Consider the following 23610-nt stretch of genomic DNA (forward strand, 5'->3'; position numbering starts at 1 on the left):
CTCCAATGCTGTAAAGGCTCAGGGTTATTCAGGTACCAAGTGGCTGGAGCAGGTGAAGTCCCCAGCTGGGCAGAGAAGGCATTCTGTGAGTCTGACCTTTTCCCCCAAACTTGGTACTGTTGACTTTTACTGATGTGGGGGTAGAGGTGCCTGGACTCTGGAAAGCTGTGGAAACATGACAGATCTGGAAAGGTGGCCCATACTGCAAAGATGGATTAGGTCTGGAAAGCTCACCCCAGTCTCCTCCTCTTTCTGCAGAAAATCAAAGGGCTCAGGACAAGGCTTCCCTCTTGAAAGGGCCCTGGATCCAAGGTAGGCCTCCAACCTCCCACTTCCGTCACTGGGAGCCCTGGGCTGGGATGTGGTTGGCACAAGGTAGGCTGAGGCACTGGTGTGGCAATGTGTGGCAGGTTTCAGACAACCCCTGGTTCTAGTCCCAGCTCTGCTCCTATTGCCTCATTAGTAAAACAGAATAACACATCTCTTTGGATTGTTGAAAGCATCAATGCAATAACGTGTGCATCTCAACTGCTTAGGCACATAGTACAGCTCTAAAACTGTAGCCCTTATTATGGATAGGGAAACTGAGGCATAAGAAACCCACCCAGGAAGTCTTGTGGCATGTGTTCTAGCTACTTCAGGCAATTCCTTGCCTATCTCTAGGCCTTAGTTGTCCTATCCACACAATGGGGAGCTGGCCCCCCAAAACTCTAAAGGCTCTGCCATCTTGAGAGTGTTTCTGGTTCTAAATCCCAAGACAGGGCTAGCCACTCTTGCAATGATATTTACACCCCTTGGCCCTGACCCAGAGAATATGCCTGGGTGCCACTCCAAAATGAACCAGCAGTTCTCTTCCCCTTTTCCTGATGATGAAATGGGCTGAAAAGGGGAACAAACTTGCCCTAAGTCCCTCTGCTGGAAAACAATGGAGGAATTGGGAATTTGAATCCCAGTCTGTCTGACTTCAGACCAAAGGAAAGAGGACAAGTAGCTGAAGCTCAGGCTGGAGGGGATGTCTGTCCTTGGTGCTCAAGGGCCCAAAGCTGCCAGAGTCATGGGGAGTACTGGGCAAAGGCAGGAGAAGCGGACACTTGGTCTGATGGCAGACTTTATTCAGACAGTGGAGACTCACCTGCCCCTTCTCAGGTCTTGGAAACTGGTATAGCCCTTCCTCCTGGAGGACACCCAGCCTGGCACCCAGAAAACCCTCATTGGCAGGGATGGGTCCAGAACAGGAGTAGTGGACCTGAGACACCCCAGCACCACACCCCAGCACCAGGCTGGACGACTGATTCTTTTTTTTTTTTTTTTAAAGATTTTTTAAATTTATTTATTCATGAGAGACAGAGAGAGAGAGAGGCAGAGGGAGAAGCAGGCCTCCCGCCGAGCAGGGAGCCCGATGCGGGACTCGATCCCAGGACCCTGGGATCATGACCTGAGCCGAAGGCAGACGTTTAACCATCTGAGCCACCCAGGCGCCCTGGATGACTGATTCTCACTCACATGTGGTGATCTTTGGGCAGCTCCTGGCTCTCCTGGGAGCTCCAGTGCCCTGCATGCTCCCTCCTGGGGTGGTCCTCAAAGCCACTCAACAGTGGTTATGACAAATTACGATAAATGAAGGGTCCAAGGGTCAGTGTTGAAAGAAAAGGAACAAAGGTAATGGCCAAAGAATCGTCCGCCTCAGGGGAGGTTGGGTGGTGGTGTGGGCAGTGGCTCAGGGCCTACGCCAGGCCCCTGACATGCACTGTGGGGGGGTCTGTGATGCCCAGCTCCTCCCGTAGAGCCCTCAGGGGCTGCTCCCAGCGCCGCTCGTAGTACAAGTTGAGGACACACGGGGCTCTGCGCCCATTCTGAATTGCCCATGGGATCAGCTCTGAAACCAGCACTTGCAGGCTCCTGTGGGGCAGCAGAGGAAAAAAGACATAAGGTGCCCAGAAGTTGGTGTACATTTTCTCAGTCCTCACAAATACCTTAAAAAGAAGGTAGTTATTATCCCCATTAGCATATGAGGAAACAGAAACTCAGTGAGGTAAAATCTTGTGTCCAAAGCCACACGTTTTAAATATGCCAAAGCCCAGATTTAAATCAAGGGCTACCTAACTCCAGGAACTAACACTGGATTTGCTGCCCCACCCCCTCAATTCCGTGTTCTGACCCAACACTGGGGCCTGGCCCGGGAGACTGTAGAGTCCTGTGAAACATCCAGGCTTCACTCACTGCCTTGGAGACCCTGTGCCAGGCCAGTTGCACCCTCCTGCCCCATTCTTTCTACTCTGGCTTCTTGGAGAACCATTGGGGCTGCTCAGGAAGGCTGCATGCTTGTCCCATTTCCTGGATCCTGGTTCCTCTGAGCTCTCCCGAACCCCTCACCACTTGAGAACTTACTGGGCACTGAGTCGGATTGGTCCAAAGAGGGCACCCAGGATGCACATGGGCAGGCCGGTCTGGACAGCCTCAAACCACTTCACCACGATCTCCCCTGGGGGGGCAGGGTGAGAAATGGGGTGGGAGGTGAGAAAGGCCCAGGAAGAGAGGCCATGGTGCTCCTGGCAGAACAGAGCAAAGCATCTGCTCCTCTTTGATCTCTGTCGGGTTGGCCATGCCCGGTCCTGGCCCATGCTGGGCCTTAGAGCACTTGGCTTGGGGTGAAGGTGAGGGTCCAGGAAAGAGCAGGAGGTAATGGCTGGGAAGGAAGCCTGGGGTCAGAGTGCACAGGACTCCAAAAGCCAGGCTGAGAAGTCCGGGGTGGTTCCTACAGGCCTTAGGGAGTTGTGGAGGGTTTCAGAGCAGGGAGCCCTGATGCTTGGATGCTGCTACATCAGCTTAGGAACCACAGAGGCAGTGGGATGGAGAGGTGATGCGTGGCACAGATGTTACCAAGATGTTCAGAAAGCAGAAAATGAGGCACTGAGCCGGCTGGCTAGTGTGTGACAAATCCGGGTGGACAGGCTGGCTGCAACACCCCACCCCACCCTGCCCAGCCCCACTCTCAAGGCTGCTGGGGGCTACCACTCACCCAGGATGTTGGTGGGCATCCCCAGCAGGGTGTGGAGCATGTCATGAATCTCCCGGTACCGCTGGATCACATAGGCTAGCTCCTCATCGTCCACGAATCGGGTGGGTGCTCGGGTATCTGGGGAGACCCTCTGACAACCATGAACCTCCCCTAGATCTCTTCCCAACTGTTCCCAAGGCCAAACTGGCCAGCCTCTTCTTGATTGTCAACCACTCCCACCAAACTCATACCATGGACTATTTCTGTCCATACCTGCCAACAGGGGAGTCCTCGGGTAGGGAATATGGTGGCACTGACACCCCCATGGGCTACCCACACATGTCCAAGGCTGTTGGAATTTATGGCAAAGCAGCTCCTGGCAGAGGGGGAAGCGACTGTTGTTTAAGGGGATAAGGTTTCAGTTTTACAAGATGGAAAAGCTCTGGAGGTTGGTTTCACAACAATGTGAATATATTTAACATTACTGAACTGTCCACTTAGAGATGGTTAAGATGACAGCTTTTTTTTTTTCTTTAAAGTAAACTCTAGGGGTGCCTGGTTGGCTCAGTTGTTAAGCATCTGCCTTTGGCTCAGGTCATGATCCCAGCGTCCTGGGATTAAGCCCTGCATCAGGGTCCCCGCTCAGCGGGAAGCCTGCTTCTCCCTCTCCCACTCCCCCTGCTTGTGTTCCTTCTCTCACTATCTCTCTCTCTCTCTCTCTTCTTTGTCAAATAAAGTAAACTCTACCCCCAACGTGGGGCTAGAACTCACAACCCTGAGATCAGGAGTCACACACTCTTCCGACTGAGCCACCCAGGCACCCCTGAGATGGCAACTCTTACGTTATCTTACCTTAAGTTACACCATGTTATGTTTTTTTTAACAAGTAGAAATAAAACGGAGAGAAAAAGGAAAAAAGAAGTTTCCAGGGCCCCTGATACTTTCTTTTTTAAAGATTGAATGGGGGGGGGCACCTGGCTGGCTCAGTTGGTTGAGCGTCTGCCTTCGGCTCAGGTCATGATCCTGGGGTCCTGGGATGGAGCCCTGCATGGGGGTCCCTGCTCAGTGGGGAGTCTGCTTCCCCCTCACCCAAATAAATAAAATTTATTTATATACTTGAGAGAGAGAGAGAGACAGAGATGGTGTGTGCACACACAGGGGAGGGAGGAAGAATCCCAAGCAGACTCCAGGCTGAGTGCAGAGCCCAACGGAGGGCTCGATCCCAGGACCCTGAGATCACGACCTGAGCCAAAACCAACAGTTGGACACTTAATTGACTGTGCCACCCAGGTATCCCTAATTTTTTAAAGTAATCTCTACACCCAACATGGGGCTTGAACTCATAATCCCAAGATCAAGAGTTGCGTGCTCCACCCACTGAGCCAGCCAGGTGCCTGGGCCCTGATCCTTCACATGAGCTGCTCCCAGCCTCGGGTGCTCTCCCCCACCACCCGCAGCTTCACCTTGACAATTCCTACCTGTCCTTTCTGACTCGCCTTAAGTGTCCCTGCTGTAGGGAGGCTGTCCGTGACCTTCAGACTGCTAAGGTCCACACTACGGTCTCTTGCAGCATCCCATACCTTGTATTGTGATGTGCATCGTATGGGCCCCTCTTCTAGACCTGGACTTTTCAGTACGGCAGCCACTCACTCCATGTGGCCACCAAGCCTGGAAATGGGACAGTTCCAACCTAGCTGTGCCGTAGTAGGCATAAAATGCACACTGAGTTTCAAAGACTTGGTGTGAAGAGAACAATGTGAAATCTTAGTAATTTAGAACTATCAATTACATGTTGAAATGATAGTATTTTCAGTACACTGGGTTAAATAAAAGAGGCTATTAAAGTTAATTGCACCTGTTTCTTTTTGCTTTTACTGAAGTGGCTAACAGCAGACTGGAAGTGACCTATCGGCTTGTGTTCGCTTTCTGTGAACAGTGCCATAGTGGCCTTTCAGCTGCACATGGCTGCTGGCTGCTTTGTTCACTGTTCTATCTCCAGGGACTTTTCTACCCCAGGAAGGGATGAACTGTCCCTCTCTGATCCACCCACTGCCTCTGTGAGTCCTCAGCAGCACCCATGCAGAATGGGAGCAGCCTAGTGTTCCTGTTCCCGAAGCATGATCTCAGCCTGTCCAGAGGCCAAAGGATTTGACATCTTCATTGCTTTGGGGCTACTGGCTCAGGGCCTTGGTCTGTGTCTGTGAGCTCCCTGGGTTCCGGTTCCTAATTTCTTCTCTAGGGAGTTCTACGTGCTGTGCGAAGCTGAGGGTGATCAGAGTGATAGCAATTATATTTATTGAGTACCTACTATGTGTCAGCACTGTATGAAGTCCTTTACATATATCATCATAAGGCATCCTTATGACCCTCTGGAGGTAGATACTTTAGAAGCCTCAGATAAAGATAAGAAAAATGAGGTTCAGAGAAGTAACTTGCCCAATATCACACAGCTAATCAAGTGGCTGAATCAGGATTTGAAAAAAGTCCACTGGATTCCAAAGCCAGTACCTTTTTTTTTTTTTAAAGATTTTATTTATTTATTTATTTGACAGAGAGAGACACAGAGAGAGAGGGAACACAAGCAGGGGGAGTGGGAGAGGGAGAAGCAGGCTTCCCACGGAGCAGGGAGCCCGATGTGGGGCTCGATCCCAGGACCCTGGGATCATGACCTGAGCCGAAGGCAGATGCTCAACGACTGGGCCACCCAGGTGCCCCCCAAAGCCAGTACCTTAATATCATTAATTATAAGCCATGTAAGTGCCCTGGAAGATAAACATTAGGTCCCCTGACCTCAGATAAGGAATATGAGGCTCAGAGAAGTCAAATGATTTGTCCAGGGCCATAAAGCTGGGAAGAGAGGTAGGATTCTAATTCAGGCTACCCTTAACTCCAGAGCCCAGGCCCATAATCTTAATACCACAAGATGTCCATACCCCCTACCAATGACAGCCTCAGGGAGGGTGGCCTCACCTTGAACTTTGATCTCAATCTCTGCTGGGACAAAGGTTGTTCCTTCACATTCTGTGGGCTGCTGGTTTCAGTGCCCTACAAGTGTCACAGTCTCTATGGCTATTGTCACAACTAGGGCTGAGACCGGGCAGGGTGCCCAGGGAGGTCCTGGCAGTCCCATCCCCTCCACAGCAACAAGATGAAAGGCTCTGGGGACTTCAGAAGAAGGCGGCCACCCTGGTGGGTTTCCCATTGATGAAGTAACTTGCTTCCTGGTGACATCTGAGGAGATGGTGGAAAATGGGGCAGGATCAAGTGTCAGGAGAGTATGGGGAGCAGATTATTATCTCAGGAACAAATAATCTAATATATTTTTTTAAGATTTTATTTATTTATTTGAGAGAAAGAATGAGAAAGAGAGCACATGAGAGGGGGGAGGGTCAGAGGGAGAAGCAGACTCCCTGCCGAGCAGGGAGCCCGATGCGGGACTCGATCCCGGGACTCCAGGATCGTGACCTGAGCCGAAGGCAGTCGCTTAACCAACTGAGCCACCCAGGCGCTCCAGGAACAAATAATCTTCTAGAGCAGTAGCTTCTCAGCTGTCCACCAGGGGATATTTGCAATGTCTGCAGAGATTTATGGCTGTCATAACTTAGTGGGGGTGCTACTAGCATCTATGTAGAGAGGCCAGGGATGCTGCTAACCATCTTGGAAAGCACCGGGCAGCCCCTACAAACAAAGAATTATCTGTTCCTGGGGCGCCTGGGTGTCTCAGCTGGTTAAGCATCTGCCTTCAGCTCAGGTCATGACCTCAGGTTCCTAGGATCGAGTCCCGTGTCAGGCTCCCTGCTTAGCAGGGAGTCTGCTTCTCCTTCTCCCTCCTCCCAACTGATGCTCTCTTTCTCTCTCTCAAATAAATTAAAAATAAATAAATAAATAAATAAAAGAATTATCTGGCCCGAAAAGTCAATAGTGCTGGGGTTGAGAAGCCTAGTTCTAGAGCAACCCACAGTGGGCTGGAGAACTACTTGACAGAGCTTCTTGCTGGTGAGATGTGTGTATACGGGGATGGAGGGGTTGGGACAGGGAAGATGTCCCAGCTGTATCCTAAGGTCCTTTTATAAATCACGTCATGTTACTATCCTACTTGAAACCCTCAATGTCTTCTATTGCTCCTATTACAAAATATAGACTTCTTCCCATGGCTGGCAGGGTCTGGGCCAGCTCTCCTCCCAGCCACTGGCCATGTCCTCCACTCACTTTTCCTTTTCTTTTTTCCTTTTTTCAATTTCCCTTTTTTTTTTTTTTTTAAAGATTTTTTTTTTTTCTTTGTCAGAGAGAGAGAGAGAGAGAGAGCATAAGCAGGGGAAGTGGCAGGCAGAGAGAGAGGGAGAAGCAGGCTCCCCAAAGAGCAGGGGGAGTCCGATGTGGGACTCGATCCCCAGACCCCGGGATCATGACCTGAGCCGAAGGCAGTTGCTTAACCAACTGAGCCACCCAGGCGCCCCATTTTTTTTGTTTTTTTGAAGATTTTATTTATTTATGAGAGAGAGAGAGAGAGAGCGCACATGTAAGCGAGACAGTGAGAGCAGGGGGAGCGGCAGAGCAAGAAGCAGACTCTCAGCTGAGCAGCGAGCCCGATGCGGGGCTCGATCCCAGGCCCCTGAGTACATGACCTGAGCTGAAGGCAGATGCTTAACCCACTGAGCCACCCAGGTGCCCCATTTTCCTTTTCTTAAACACACAGGGCCTTGCACTTGCCAGAAGCCCTGTTCCTCCTCATCTCTCCTTAGGGCTGGCTCCTTCTCTTCCGAGTCTCCTCCGAGGGGCCTCCTGTGACCTCCCTATGGGAAGTGACCACCTCTGACCCCGCCTCCTTGTCCTCTCTCAGGATGTTGTTCTCACAGCACCATCTGCTAGAATGGAAGCTCCACAAAGGCAGGCTCTTTGCTGGTTTCATTCACTGTATCTCAATTACCGAGAACAGTGTTGTACATTCCAAGGAGTCAATAAATATTTGACCCGAATTTTTATATGAAATTTTTTCTTTTATTACTCGATTTCCTCCCCAAACCAGAATATTAGCGCCACAAGAGCAGGGTTTTGTCTGTCTGGCTCACCATTCTATCCCCAGCACCTGGAACAATGGGTGACGACCGGCAGATCCTGAACACATGAATGAGTTCCTCAGCAGCTGGGACTCCCCCCACCAGCTCCCGTCCTCCCTGCCTGGGACAGAGTGCCACAACCTGTCATACCCTGGGGAAAGCACTGACTCTAGAACATGAGTACATAATACAGCAGGTAAGAGCATGATCTGGGGACACCCGGCTGGCTTAGTCGGTAGAGTATGCAATTTTTGATCTCGGGTTTGTGAGTTCAAGCCCCACACTGGGTATAGAGACAGACTTAAAAATAAAATCTTAAAAAAAAAAAAAAGGCATGATGTGAGTATGAATACTGCCTCCATTCATACTGGGTGTATGAAATCATCAAGTTGCTTAAGTGTTCTGGGCCTCATTTCTTCATCTATTAAAGGGGATAATAATAGCACATACTTGGCAGGGAGGGTCAAGCATGAACCTTCCTGTTGGGAGGGTTCAACAAGATCAGGTATGAGCCTGGCAGCTGACACCCAGTAAGCGGCTATTGCATACTGGCCAGTATTATTGCTTGGAGTTCCTGACCCATTTGCCTGTCCCATAGAACATGACAAAGCCTTGGCACAAGAGACAAAAAACACACCTGGCCATGGTGGCCAATCAGGACTCCTCCTTCCTCAGGACATCACTCCCATGCCCTTCTCTGCCTTTCCTAGTGATTGCCAAATGCACAGAAGCTGGAAACTCACATTTACATCCAGGAAACAGAGATACTCTTGGCCAAGGGAGCCCTCAGGCAGACTACGGAGCTTGTCCAAGTCAAGGGTAGACAGCGAGATCCGGGGACGCTTCCTGCAAGGCAGAAGGAAGGACTTAGGTACTGGGAGGGCAGCAGCAAAGGCAGGTGAGAGGCCAGCTAGAGCAAGGATTTGGGAAGTGAAGGGGCAGAGAGCAACAATGGGCACACAAATCCTATTGCAGGACCTGTTTCTGGCCAGGACAGTGGCAGGGACTGAGGAGACTACCACAAGCCAAGGTCATGGTTCCTGCCTGCAGTGGCATAATCTAGGGAGCAAGCCTCAGGTGTGATCAGGGTACTCACAAAGGACACTGCAGGCGAGTGGGGGTTATAGCTAGCCTGTTATGGGAGCTTAGGGAAGGCAGAGGGCCCTGTGGTGGGATCTGGGCTGAGGCCACCACATTGCACTACCCACGGGTCATCATAGTGTGTGTGTGAATGGCACCCACGGAGTTGGGCAGTGTCTAGCGTGTGCAGCTCTCCATGGCCTGGGCATCAAGAAGAGCTCCCTAGAGGAACACAATGTGACTCCAGAGAGGTCAGGATCCCCAAAGAATATCCCCAATCCCCCAGGCACAGCTGGGACCTACTGCAGGATCTCAGCACCCTCTGGATCCTTCCTCATCTGGTCCCTGAGGACCTTCAGGGCACGGAGTCCTGTGGTCTCCCCTAGAACTGCGACCATGTCTGAAAGGAAAGAAATGGGGACAAATGGAAGATATGATGTTAGGTAAGTTACTGGACCCCATCTGAGCCTGTCTCCTACATGATAAACCAAAATCCTATCTACCTCTTAGTTACGAGGATTCATGTTAGACATTTAGCAAATCACCTGGCACACAGTAAGGGCTCAATATATGTACCTATAGTCATTATCATCGTATTAATCCAACGGGCTGAGATGGCTCTGGTTAGCACAGTGCTCTAAAGAGTTTATAAGTCACTTTTACACCCATTATTACAACGGATTATCATGCCTCCATTGATTACAGGCTTTGAATCAGAGTGCTAGGTTTGGGTTCAGGTGCAATCACTGTCTAAGGGAACTTGTGCAAAATGCTTCACATTTCCAAGCCTCAGGGTACTAATTTATGAAATGTGGAGAACACCTTTCTTACAGGGTTAATGTGAAGAAAAATCAAGAACATCGTGCATATAAAACATTTAGTGCAGTGAGCAACCGGCATTAGGGCTCAGTGAGCAGTTAGCACTGCCATTTCAATTGGTAGGAGTAATAACCCTTTCCAGACTTAGAATCCTGAGAATGAGAAAAGTCCTGTAGAACCCTAAGATGTTCCAGTCATACAACCAGCAAACATTTATTGAGCATCTGCTATGTACCAGGCACAATCTAAAACATGCTGATACAATGCAACAGGGCAGTCGGGGTGTCTGACCTCATAAACTTTAATTTTTATTGGGATGTTATAATTTAATGTATAACAAACTTTGTAAATCATCTATTTAGTACACAGGTTCTCAATGTGGCTGGATGACAGAATCTTCCGGTAGGTAGTTTATTTAAAAATGCTGGCCCTTCCTCCCCTCCCCAGGCTCGGCCTGATTCGGACTGAACCCAGGGTGGGCCCTAGACATCTGCATTTTTGTGAACCTTGCGCGTGATGATGGGATGCAGCCAGGTTTGGGAACCCCGACCTAGTCTATTGTCCAGTTACCCCTAGGGGACGGGTAGAGAGAGAGGTGGGCACCTGCCCAGGTTCCCCAGGCAAGGGCGCGCGCCGACCCCCCGCTGCCCTCCCGGGAGCGCCGGCGACCTTACCGTGGCGGTACGGGTTATAGAGAGCCATTCCGGCCGAGCCGGCGGCCAGCAGCGCCTTCTGCAGCGGGGAGGTGGGGATGTGCCCCGGGTAGAGCAGGCCGGCGGCGCCGTGGCGCACGCCTCGGAGCGGCACATCTACTGGGCAAAAAAAAAAAAAAAGGCCGCGGTCAGACGAGCCTGGCGCCCCAGGCCGCCCTCCCGCCTCTGCCACTTGCCTGCAGCCTGCCCCCGGAGGCCGCCGAGTCGGCGGAGAGGGCGCAGGGCCGAGCGCAGCAGCGTCCCCATGGCAGCGGGCACCAGCCGGCGGCCGCGGGAAGAGTGTACCGGGAGGGCCAATGCCGCAAACCTCTCCCGCCGCGGAGCGCCCAGAAGGGCCTTTGAAGGAGGCACGGACAAGAGAGGGCCCTATGGCTAAGTAAGAGAAGAAAACCCAGGCGACCTGTCTACCACCTATTCCCACCGAAGCAAAATTCTCCCCATTTCCCCTCACTCCCAGAAAGGCTCCCCAAGTGATCCTTGCTCGGGGTTCAGCGTCGGGCACTCCTGTCCTCTCCTCCGTGCGTTTTCCCCCGAGGCCAATAAAGACGTGAACCTCTTCCGGCTGCGAAACGTGGCGGCACCCAGGGTCCGGACCACATTTGGGAGGAGGACCGGACGGCACTTCCGTTCAGGTGCAGCTCTCTCACCAGCCGGCGCCGCTGGCTTCGGGCATGGGGTCCCGCGGCCTGGCGCGGCTGCACGGGCTCTTCGCGGTCTACAAGCCCCCGGGGCTAAAATGGAAGCACGTGCGGGACACCGTGGAGTTGCAGCTTCTGAAGGGTGAGCGCTTCGAACCAGACCCACGATCCCGCTCTGGTTCTCCGGGAGTCCATCTCCGCGTCTGATCCTCCCGGCAAAATAAAGTCATGTGACCCAGTCCACTGGGCAGAGCGCTTTCCTAAGCATGTAATCTGTGTACTCCATTACTCCTCACTTTCCCCTGCGTTCAGATGTCATAAGTAATAGAGTCAGAATTTGAACCCAAGCCTGTTTCTTTTTTTTTAAGGTTTATTTATTTATTTGAGAGAGCGAGAATGAGAGAGAGAGAGATTACATGAGAGGGGAGAAGGTTAGAAGGAGAAGCAGACTCCCCACTGAGCAGAGAGCCCGATGCGGGACTCGATCCGGGGACTCCAGGAGCATGACCTGAGCTGAAGGCAGTCGCTTAACCAACTGAGCCACCCAGGTGCCCAAGCCTGTTTCTTAACTGCTGCTATTTGCTACATGGGCTTTCTCTTCTACATCTCCATACCTCCCTGTCCCATCTCCCCCAGGTGTTCGGACAGAATTGACCTGATGTCTTTTACCTTTGTGTACTCAGGTGTCAATGCTGGGAAGGCTCCTGCCCCTGAACAGCGTGTTCGTTTTCTGCTGGGCCCGGTGGGAGACGGTGAAGAGAAGGAGCTTACTCTGACCGCCACCAGTGTGCCCACCCTCACCAACCATCCGCTGGGTAAGGCACATTCAGGCAGGGGCCTGGGTGTCACTTCCCAGGCAGTTTCTGCCCAGAGTCAGTGTTCCAGTCAGTGCTCAGACTCTTGTCCCAGATGCTTGAAGGGCCACAGCGGGGATGGAAGTATTTGACCGGGAATTGGCAAATTTTCCTGGAAAGGGCCAGATAGCAAATATTTTAGGCTTTGCAGGCCCAGTTCTGCCATAGTAGTAGGGCAAAGAACCTGTAGGCAATATGGAATGCAGTGAACCTGGCTGTGTTTCAATAAAACTATGGAAAGTGACATTTGAGTTTCATATAATTTTCCTATGTCACAAAATATTTCTTGATTTTTGGGGGATCATTGAAAAAAAATTTAACTCATGGGCCATTAAAAAAAACAGGCTTGAGAATTTGGCCTGTGGACTGTAGCTTGCTGACCCCTTTTAACTATTCTGGGACTCCAGATGGGAATTGAGACCCTCAGGTAGAAGTCCTAAGGTGGGAGTTTGGGGCTCTTGGGAAGGAGTGACTTTTTTAGTCAGCAAAGCTGCCCAAGAATGGAACTAGCTATAATGAGCTCCCTGTCACTATACAAGATTAGGAAGACTGAGGGGTTTGACCAGAAACCACTAAAATCCCTTTGGCAGTGATATTTATTGATTCTACAGTGTAGCAATAACAAGTATGATGTACCAAGGATCTCTTCTGTACTAGATACCATGTTAAGGTTTTACCAAGTACCATTTTATTAAATCTTCACCACAACCCTGTGAGGTGGGTCCTGTTCTCATTTCACAAATGAGGAAACTGAGGGTCAGTGTGGATATTAAGTAACATAGGCTGGATTCAGTAGGTGCTTAACCATCCCGTATCCTTCCCCCAGATACCTCTTGTTCTGTAGAAGTATATATGTTTCTGGCTCATTGCTGCATGCAGTCTTTTTTTTTTTCTTTTTAAATAACGTTATTGAGATATAATTGATACACAAAAACCCACATTTTAAAAATGGTTTTATTTTAATTTTTTTTTTTAAGATTTTACTTATTTATTTGAGAGAGAGAGCAAGAAGGGGAAGGGGCAGAGAGAGAGGGAGAAGACTCCCTGCTAAACAAGGAGCCCAGTGTGGGACTCGATCCCAGTACCCTGGGATCATGACCTGAGCCAAAGGCCGACACTTAACCAACTGAACCACCCAGGCGTCCCTCACTAGTTTCCTGAGTGCCTAGTGAGTTCTGGGCTCTAGGGTTAGAACTTGGGACCCAGGCTCTGCCTTCAGTAACTTACCACCTCCATTTTCTTACTGGGGTGGCCAGGACTCTCTGCCACAGCTGAGTAGGAAAGTTGACTCCCAATGTTCTGCCCAGTCCCCTCAAAGCCTCTCACCAGGGGAATGATGATAGGCAGGGTCGCAAGCCCTTTTCCTGGGCCCGGGGACCTGAGGAAATGGTTCGAGGCCTCAGATTCCACATGGGGGCCTGAGAGTCCAACCTGATCCTGGTTTGGGCTCCATGAGGCTACATCCTAGGAATGAGGCCATGATGCAGGCTAAAGTCATCCTGGAGGCTGGATTCATCGAGCAGAGGGACTCGTTTGTTTCTTTCTAGTCTGTGGACCAGCATTCACCAGATTGAAGGTTGGCGTGGGACACCGGCTGGATGCTCAAGCATCTGGGGTGCTTGGTAGGTGATGTGGTGAGCCCGGGGGTGCAGTGATACAGTCTCGGGAGAAGACCAGGGAGCTACCATGAACCCCACCCACTTCCAGCCTGACCGCCATTTCCTGCCGCTGCCCTCCTTGCCTGCTTCCTGCCCCAAGTCTGGTCAGCCGTTGGAAGGGGGGATGGCGCAATTGCCCACTTTTATCAAGTGATTCCTGCATTCGACGTGCAGCATGAAGCCCTTCGTGCACATGTTTTCATGACAACAACCTTATTAGGTAGATTATGATTTTATGGAGAAAAGAAGGCTCCAGGAGCTTAGGTGACTCGGTCTGGGTCATGTGGCTGGAGAATGCCCCTGTTCCAGGGAGCACAAACTGTCATCACTTGTGTGGGTTAGCCAGGCGTGTGACTCTGGCCCCACCGGCCAGGGTCTGAATGTCGCTGGAGCTGGACACATAAAGCCCTGAGTCAGGAGCCATCTGTGTCCCCAGGGTCAGGCGGTGGCCACATCCTCCGTGCGCGGTAGTCACAGTCCCCTTGTCTCACTTCCTGGGGCACAGGCAGGCAGACATGATGTCATGTTCCCTCTCCCTGCCCTCCCTCTCCAGGAGTGAATGGAGGGTCATTCTCTCCTCCAGCCAGAGGGAGAAACAGCCAGGAAAAGGCAGGCAGTGGCCACAATGCCCCTTTATTGGGCCCTTCCTTTGTGCTCACTTCTTCCTGTGTATTGCCTCCGTCTTCACAACACCCACAGGGATCAGACAGGATCTTGTATCCCCATTTTACGGATGGGGAGCTTGAGGCCCGAGGAGGCTAACGGACATGCTTAGAGCCACCCCAGATTTGAGGGCAGGTCTGTGTGACTGGGCCCTGGTCACTTTCTTTGGAGTGCATTCCCCCTGGGGCGCTTACTAAGGATCCAAGGCCCCTCCATGAGTCAGAGTCAGTACAAGTGGGTGGGCCCCAAAACCTACATTTTCGTATCTACCCAGGGGAGCTCACTTGCTCCCTGTAGAAGAAGCTGTCCTTGCCCTCTTGCTGGCTTTAGCAGCATCAGAGATGGAAGGATTCAGGTGGTGGTTGTGGGGGTTGGAGGTCCCAGGGAAATGAGAAAGGGGAGCCAGGTGTGACATCAGCCTGGGTGTCTTCCAGTGCTCGGCGTGGGACATGGACGCAGGCTCCTCACCAGCATGTACAATGCTCACCTCACCAAGGTATGGGGATGCTGCGGACAGCTTGTTTAGCCCCTTTCCCTGGGGCTCACTGGCAGGAATGTGAAGCTGAGAGGACTGCATGGGGGAACACCCAGGTCATCAGCCAGCGTTGTTTCATGGCCGTGTGCTGGGGGAGACTGTAAGGATAGCATGGTAATGACCGCTGCTGGCCTTGTTGCATGCCAGCCGCTCTTTGCTGAGCACTGCATGTGGACTCCCTCTTGGATGCCTCACATCCTCCCCGAAAAGTGGGATCTGCTGTTAACCCGCCTTACAGATGGGACCACTGAGGCACAGAGAGGGGATGTCATTTGCCCAGGGTCGTGCAACCTGTAAGGATTTGAACCTGGATTTGCACTTTAAACCTGGATCTGTCTGACCCCAGACCAAGACTGAGAGGTGGACGTCACCATCCAGGCATCAGGGAGCTTGCATCTGGGCTGGGGCTGTGGAATCTGGCACCATGAGAGGGGACTGAGGTGCTGCGTTAGCCTCCATTTTTAGTGGTTAAGAGCACAGATTCTGGAGCCAAACGGCTTCAGTTCAAAACCAGCTTCTCCCCTCTGCTTGCTGTGGGCCCCCAGGTGGATGACTTAACATCCGTGTTCCTCCATTTCTGCATCTGTAAGGTGGGGGAGATAATAGTACCTCCTCCATAGGGTTACTCTGAAGATTAAGTTAGTAACTACCTGCACCATACTTAGCACAGTCACTGGCGCATGGTAAATGCTCAGTAAGTTATTACTGCTGCTGTTGTCATCCCTTCCTTGTGGCAGAGGCTGTTAGCTGCACAGATCATATTTGGAGGCTGGGGAGAAGCCGACAGGGTGCACTGGGAGGGGCCTGGCATGATAAGTTGTCAGGTCTGGCTGGAGAGAAGAGACGTGGAGGCACAGGGTGGTCATCATCCTTTGCGGGCAGGTGATTTCTGTCATAGGGAAGTCTGGTGCCCTTCCCTGGGGGGACAGTGGGGTGGCTGGGTGGGGGCTGAGTGCCTGGCTCCCTGAGGGGAGACCTGAGGACCCCCCACCTGCAGTCTATCTAGCAGGTTGGGGGTAGGAGGTGCTGGACATACCTCCCTCCTCAGTGCTGAGGGCGAGCAGGGAATCTGACCCCATCTTCCCCTCCCCATCTCTGCAGGATTACACAGTACGTGGCCTCCTGGGCAAAGCAACAGATGACTTCTGTGAGGATGGGCGGCTGGTGGAAAAGTCAACATATGGTGAGAGCCCGCAGGCGCCCAGGGCCGTGGGAGGAGAGCGGCTATGGCTGCCTTTGCATTTGCTCTCCCTCGATTCCTCACCCCCACGCAGGCCTTGCAGCCCTCAGTGACTGCAACACACTAAGTTTGGGCTGGCTGTTGGGGCCTTTGGGCACATCATTCTGTCTTGCAAGTATAATTGCCCGGTGCCTCCCCATCTGGCATAAATGTCACCTCCCCAGGGAAGCTCCACTTCATCCCCAGATGAACTAGATGGACTCTTAGAACAGTAATCAACTAATGATTAGTGATTCTTTTAAATTTGAGAGAGAGAGGGGCTCCTGGGTGGCTCAGTTGGTTGAGCAACTGCCTTCGGCTCAGGTCATGATCCTGGAGTCCCGGGATCAAGTCCCGCATCGGGCTCCCTGCTCAGCAGAGTCTGCTTCTCCCTTCTCACCCTCCTCCCTCTCGTGCTCTCTGTCTCTCATTCTCTCTCTCAAATAAATAAATAAAATCTTTAAAAAAAAAATTTTGAGAGAGAGAGAGAAAGAGCGAGAGCGAGCGTGGGGGCAGGGGCAGAGGCAGAGAGGGAGAGAGAATCTCAAACAGACTCTATGTACCGAGTGTGGAGGCCGACACAGGACTCAATCCCACGACCCCGAGATCATGACCCGAGCCGAAATCAAGAATCGGACGCTCAGCCGACTGAGCCACCCAGGCGTCCCATGATTAGTGATTATTTACTATCTGTCTTCCCACCACACTGTCACCATGGGAGCAGGGACCACGTCATTCCATTCCTGTGGTTACACACAGCGCAGAGCCTGGGACATGGGAGGTTCTTGTTGGTTGGGTGGATGGATGAAGAAGTAGGTGGGGGGGGTGGATAGATGGTTGGATGGCTCATTCCTCGCTTCTTACCCTCCCTATATTCTAACACTTTCCATAGGATCTATTACATTTTCTTATTTGACAGATGTTTTTGGGCACCAACCATGTGCCAGGGTCTTGATGAACCAGATGGGGTCCCCAGTCTCAGTGAACTCAGTCTAGCAGGGAGAGCAAACACACACCTCTGTAATCTTCTAGACAGGATCAAGAACGTGGCAAAGTAACACTATATAATCTGTATATGTGGGTGTATCAGCATACAAAACATGTCCAAAGACAGTGACCAATTTGACACTCTGGTAGGGAAGAAGCCCGAATTTGGAGAAGGGGAGATGCTGTTAATGCTGATCTAAATTTCTTTCTTTCTTTTTTTTTTTTTAAGATTTTATTTATTTATTTATCTATTTGAAAGAGAGACAGAGAACGTGCATGCAGGAAGAAGGGGCAGAGGGAGATCTTAAGCAGACTCCACGCTGAGTGTGGAGCCCAACGCAGGGCTTGATTTTACGACCCTGAGATCATGACCTCAGCAGAAATCAAGAGTTGGGTGCTTAACCCACTTAACCCAGGTGCCCCCGATCTAAATTTCTTAAAGAAGAGGGGTGCCTACTTAATTAAGATCCTCTTCCTCTGTCCATTCTCCCTACGGGTACGAGTGTGCACGTGCTCTCTCTCAAATAAAATGAATCTTTAAAAAAAATAAATAAATTTCTTAAAGAAGATTTATATGTCAATTATATAACTAAAAAATAATGTTAAAACCAAAGCAAATTAGAGACTTTTTTTTTTTTAATTTATCTGAGAAAGAGCACAAGCAGGGGGAGCTGCAGGCAGAGGGAGAAGGAGGCTCCCCACTGAGCAGGGAGCCCGCTGCGGGGCTCGATCCCAGGACCCTGGGACCATGACCTGAGCCGAAGGCAGATGCTTCACCGACAGAGCCACCCAGGCACCCCAAACCAAAACAAATTCAATGCTTGGAAAGAGACTCAGGATGCAGGAAAAAGAAGTGACATGCCCCAGGAGGGCTTCCTGGAGGAGGCTGCATTTGAGCTGAGCTGGAAATGAGGAGGGAGGGGGCAGTGGTAGGTACATTTCAGATAAAACAATGGCATGAAGAAAGCCAGGGAGAGAGGATAAGAGGCCTAGGCTAGGCCCTTCCAAGCTGGCAGACCTTCGGTCACCACACCTGTGCCCAGAACTCTGGCCTTTGGAGCCAGAAGTTGGCACCTGCCCAGCTGGGCCCCAGGATCAGCCTCCTAGCAGTTTGTGAGCATCCCTGGGCTTGGCAGCTGCCTGCCCTAGTCACTCGGTGGTACCAGCAGGCAGAGCCACCCCCTTCTGCCATCTGTGTCTGCATTCAGACAGATGGCCCTCTCGCTCCCAGGGTCCCTGGCATAAAAGAACCCAGATTGGGGCTCAGGGAACCTGGCTTCGAATATTGGAGAAGTCATATTATGGCTTTGAGCCTCATTTCCATAAGAAACTGTTCTTAACTTGGAGTCTGTGAGCCCCTTAAAACTGTCCTCACAATACTGAGTTCAGGCATAACTTTCTGAGACGAGATTCTTGGGCTTTCATAAGAGTCTCAAAGGACTCATAACCCCCTAAATGGGAGCCCTGGGTGCTCTGGGACCCCTCCAGTTTCCAAGGATGGGGCTGGTTTGAGGGAAGGGAGTTTGCCAGTTTGTTGTTGCCTGTCCTCAGCAGGCGCTCGTGTGCTGACCATCCCCTGGCTTTTCCAGACCATGTGACCAGAGAGAAGCTGGACCGCATCCTCGCCCTGATCCAAGGTTCCCATCAGAAGGCCCTGGTGATGTAAGTGGGGCCCAATCCACACTTTGCTGAAAGGGGCCCTTGAGGAGGTGCTGGAAGAGTAAGAAGTACCCACTGGGCTCCCTGTAGGCTCTGCCCACGCTGGGGCAGGTTCCATGGACCTTCTTTTTAGAGCCCGAAAGCAGCATGAACCAGCCCTTCCTTCCATAGCATGCAGGAGTGTTTCTTTGTGCCAGGCCAGCCCCTGGGGAGACCAAGGGGGAACAAGAGACCCCAGCTAGCCTCAGTGAGAGTATATGATTTAGTGGAGAGGGAAGCCAGGAACCCATATCATATGACCTAGAAGCAGGGGGCAGGAGCAGGCAGCAAGTGCTTGACCGGAAGCTAGGGAGACTGCAGAGGAGGGCAGAGCCTGCATTTAGGGATTGGAGGAGATAGAAAAAGGCAGCTGGAGGGGCAGGGAAGCTGGAAAGCGAAAAAAGAGCTTTAGGAAAGCTCTTCCTGAGTGGGGCAGGGCCAGGGGTAAACAGTGGACCCAGCTCCCCATCCCACGCCAGCCCCCTTTTGATCCCCAGGTACTCCAACCTGGACTTGCAGACCCAGGAGGCCTATGATATGGCTGTGAGAGGCTTGATTCGGCCCATGGGCAAGTCCCCAATGCTGGTAACGGGCATCCGATGCGTCTTCTTTGCGCCGCCGGAATTCCTCATAGGTACATTGCTCCAGGAAGTTGGAGCAGTGAGATGGGGCTCTTGGGTTTGGGGAATCATTGTGGAATGCCCTTGTAGACCCCAGCACATGCCCGCCCTGATCCCTGCTGGCTAAGGCGCCAGGGGCCAGCTTCCTTCTCAGCCCCCGGCTGAACTTGGCCCATCCACACAGCACTCAGATCAAATCCTGTCCTATATGCTGCCAAGTTACACTTTGAAGCCAGACCTTAGCGAGAAGCTAATACTTAGTGGTTCATTTCCATTGCCTCGCAGTGTTTCACGTTGCAGTGGGCCATCAGACAGCACCCTCGTCTCCCCAGTCCCACCCAGCTCGGTCCCTCCCTCCTTTCTTCTCTCTCCATCTTACTAACAAGGGCTCCTTGAGTGCTGACCCGGACTCTCCCAATGATAAGCACCTTATGTACATTATCTCTTAAGATAATTTTACAGATGAGCCTTAAGTCTTAGACCAGAACAGCCTTCCGGAAGTTAGCCTGCCCACAAAACTCCTGCAGCGGCGGGGGGGGGGGGGGGGGGGGGGGGGGTGTCTCTGATTCTGCAGGTCTGGGTGGAGCCCAAGATTCTGCACATGTAATCAACTTTCAGGGCTGGCCCGTGAGCAAAGTCCTGGAGAGCTAAGGTCTTTCTCTAAGGTTTATCACACAGCCAAGAGGTATCACGGGTGTGGATTTAGATCCACAGATACCAGAGGCCATGCTCCCAACCTTCAGATCTGTTGTGTGTCCCTGGCAGAGGTACAGTGCATGCATGAGACACAGAAGCAGCTGAGGAGGCTGGTGCATGAGATCGGCCTGGAGCTGAAGACCACCGCTGTCTGTTCCCAAGTGCGGCGTACGCGGGATGGCTTTTTCACCCTAGACGATGCCCTCCTGAGGACCCAGTGGGATTTACACAGCATCCAGGATGCCATCCAGGCCACAGCTCCCCGGGTGGCAGCAGAGCTGGAGAGGAGCTTGAGGCCAGGGCTGGGCACGCAGCAGCTTCCCGGTCCAGGCCAGCCCTGGGACTCCAGGGGGCCAAGCTCTGCCTTGGGGCTGGAGAGCTGTGCAGGGCCTTGAAAGGCCAGGCGGCTGGCGAGACAGTGAATAGATAAGAATTGTTCTGAGCTGGAACTGATAACTGCGCAGAATGCAAGAGGAAGGGAAGAACATGTGACATAAAACTCTGAAACTGTAAGAAAATCAACAGACTTGACCCAATGGAAAAGGAGAAACTTCTATATGGAGGAAAAGATGATAAAGAAATGATAAGACAGATAAAAATACTTGTAATACGTTTAAGAATGAATATCCAGGGGCACCTGGGTGACTCATTCGGTTAAGTGCTTGCCCTCAGCTTAGGTCATGATCCCAGGGTCCTGCACCCCTGATGAAGTCCCACATCAGGCTCCCCGATCAGGGGGGAGCCTGCTTCTCCTTCTGCCTCTGCTTCTCCCTCTGCTTGTGCTCTCTCTGTTCATATAAATAAATAAAATCTTCAAAAAGATTAACAATAAGAAAAAGATAAGAAAATTGGGCAAATGACATGAATTTTGTGTTTATACGTATAAAAAGAAATCCAAGTGGCCAATAAGCCAGAAATGATGCTCAACCTCTCTAATAATGAGAGACATACAGATGAAAATGATAGACTTTGCCTTGCCTTTCCAAAGAGTAAAAAGAGAATATCCAACATTGGTGATGATGTGAGAAAATGGGCAGTCTGTGCTACTGGTAGGAAGGTACAACTTTGTAACCTTTTAGGAGTAACTTGGTAGTATGTGTCAAAATTAAAAATACTCCTGCTCTGTGACTCAGCAGTTACGGTTTGAGGAACCTGTCTTCTGGCATAAGTTGCAGACAGTTGTAGGTACTTAGATGGTCATAGCTATAATGTAATAGTAATAAATAGGAGATGCCATTACCATCCATCAGTAAGGGACTGTTAAAGAAATATGGGGCATACAGGGTCAAAAGGCTCTATTCTAGGGGAGCCTGGCTGGCTCAGTCTGTAGAGCAAGCAATGCTTGATCTTGGGGTTGTGAGTTGGAGCCCCATGTTGGGTGTAGAGACTACTTAAAAATAAAAAGGCTCTATTCTAATACCCTCAGGAAAATGTTCAAAAACCAATCTTTTGGGGCGCCTGGGTGGCTCGGTGGGTTAAGCGTCTGCCTTCAGCTCAGGTTATGATCCCAGGGTCCTGGGATTGAGTCCCGCACTGGGCTCCTTGCTCTGCAAGGAGTCTGCTTCCCCCTTGGCCTCTCCTCCCCCTCGTGGCATGTGCATGCGTGGGTGAGCCCTCTCTCAGTCTCTCTTGCAAAAATAAATAAAATCTTCAAACATTTTTTTTAGCCATTTTTTCCTGCCAATTTGATTTTCCTAGGCTTTGGACACTTTGATCCCCTGTGGATGGGGTGTTTTTTTTGTTTTGTTTGTTTGTTTGCGCCTGGCTCTCTTTTAATCTCTATCCATGTGGATATTTTCCCACTCAGAACTTTTGGTTTTTGTGGGTTTTTTTTAAGATTCTATTTATTCATTCATGAAAGAGAGAGAGAGAGAGAGAGAGGCAGAGGGAGAAGCAGGCTCCCAAAGAGCAGGGAGCCTGATGCGGGACTCGATCCCAGGACCCTGGGATCACGACCTGAGCCGAAGGCAGACCCTTAACCATCTGAGCCACCCAGGCGCCCCTCAGAACATTTGGGCTAAAAGGAGCGAGTTGGCCTCTGGCTAAGGTTCCAGTCTGCGCCCTGAGGGAAAGCCCCGCATGTTTCTGCCACCACCACCCCCACCCCCGTCACCCTGGGAGAGGAGGCCCCAGACAGCAGGGCTCCTTCACCTTCACGTGGGGGCGGCTCAGTGGTGCTGAGCAGGTGTGGTTCTGCCGGCTTCTGGCTGTGGGGCCTCAGAAGTGCGGCTCCCTCATACGTTAACCTGGGAATGATGATTTTGCCTACCTGGTGGGTTGTAGCAATGAAATCATGGTGAGGTGCTTGCCTCGGTACCTTGCATGACCTGTGCTGTGTGTGAGCCAACCACTTGCTGTGGCTCCTTTCTTCTGAACGTTCGGTGACCTATAAGAGTTGTCACAGAGTCAGAGTCCTTCTTTCCATCACCTCCTGATTATCCGGCATAAAAATCAGCTGGGAACTTGACAAACACACCTCAGCCAGGTGATCAAGGTCAACAGCCACAGTGATGAGTCATGTTGCTGGAATGTCCTCTCGCTATGATACAATGAAAATGGCCTTATACCTCTGTGGTCTTCCTCCCAATAACCCAGAGCCCCAGTCTTAGAAGAAGAACATGGGGCAAATTCTGGCAGTGTGGCATCCTACACAATGCCTGACCAGTACTTCTCAGGACTATGAAGGTCATCGAAAGCAGTGACGTCTGAGAAACCACCATAGCCAAGAGGGGCCTAAGGAGACGTGACGACTAGATGTACTGCGGGGGGGCTCCTGGGGGGCTCAGTCAGTTAAGCGTCTGCCTTTGGCTCAGTCATGATCCCAGGGTCCTGGGCTCTTAACCAACTGAGCCGCCCAGGCATCCCTGGAAATCTGCATTTTAGCAAGTGTCTAAGGATTCTGATATGGGAGCTGTAAAAACAGGGCCCCGCAGGAGCCAGCTAGGCATGGCCATTCCCTTCTGGTCTTCAGGAACCACATGGACGGCTATTTGAGGGCCATTTGAGAAGAGATTAGCCAACAGCCACGAATGACAGGGTGAGCTCGTTTACCAGGGGCACACTAACAGAGTACCACGAACCAAGTGGCTGCAACAGATTATCTTGCCACAGGCTAAGCATAGAAGGCTAGGGGTCTAAGAGCAGGGTGTCGGCAGGGTCAGCTCTTCCTGAGGAATGTGAGGAAGACACTGTGCCAAGCTTCTCTCCTGGTTTCTGGTAGTTTGCTGGCAATCTTTGGTGCTCCTTGGCTTGTAGAAGTGTTGCTCACATCTCTGCCTTCATGTTCATGTGGCCTTCCCCCTGTGTGCATGCCTGTGTCCAAATTTCCCCTTTCATGAGGACACTGGTCAGATGAGGTACTCACTGTAGTCAGTA

General features: G+C 51.4%; 2 protein-coding genes across 3 annotated transcripts; one reads left to right on the forward strand and one right to left on the reverse strand.

Annotated features, from left to right (window-relative positions):
* Nucleotides 1–1457: 1457 nt before the first annotated feature.
* Nucleotides 1458–11331, reverse strand: COQ4 (coenzyme Q4). 2 transcript variants are annotated; one of them, XM_073905671.1, is made up of 7 exons: nucleotides 11221–11331; nucleotides 10629–10763; nucleotides 9439–9535; nucleotides 8799–8901; nucleotides 3020–3149; nucleotides 2389–2482; nucleotides 1458–1899 (listed from the first exon to the last, which is right to left on the reverse strand). In XM_073905671.1, the coding sequence occupies exons 1-7, from the start codon at nucleotides 11264–11266 to the stop codon at nucleotides 1725–1727; spliced, it is 780 nt and encodes a 259-aa protein (XP_073761772.1). In that variant the 5' UTR covers nucleotides 11267–11331; the 3' UTR covers nucleotides 1458–1724. The 2 variants fall into 2 exon arrangements, with proteins under 2 accessions (XP_073761772.1, XP_073761773.1); XM_073905672.1 differs by lacking the exon at nucleotides 11221–11331 and adding an exon at nucleotides 10844–11064 and having other exon boundaries at nucleotides 10629–10766.
* TRUB2 (TruB pseudouridine synthase family member 2) lies at nucleotides 11317–22037 on the forward strand. The gene is made up of 8 exons (XM_025888619.2): nucleotides 11317–11447; nucleotides 11989–12120; nucleotides 13707–13781; nucleotides 14915–14976; nucleotides 16117–16198; nucleotides 18811–18883; nucleotides 19417–19553; nucleotides 20305–22037. The coding sequence occupies exons 1-8, from the start codon at nucleotides 11339–11341 to the stop codon at nucleotides 20628–20630; spliced, it is 996 nt and encodes a 331-aa protein (XP_025744404.1). The 5' UTR covers nucleotides 11317–11338; the 3' UTR covers nucleotides 20631–22037.
* Nucleotides 22038–23610: the final 1573 nt, after the last annotated feature.

Source organism: Callorhinus ursinus, unplaced genomic scaffold (genome assembly GCF_003265705.2).
Source record: "Callorhinus ursinus isolate GAN/ISIS: 27379988/994484 unplaced genomic scaffold, GSC_fseal_2.0 scaffold24, whole genome shotgun sequence".
NCBI lineage: Eukaryota > Metazoa > Chordata > Mammalia > Carnivora > Otariidae > Callorhinus > Callorhinus ursinus.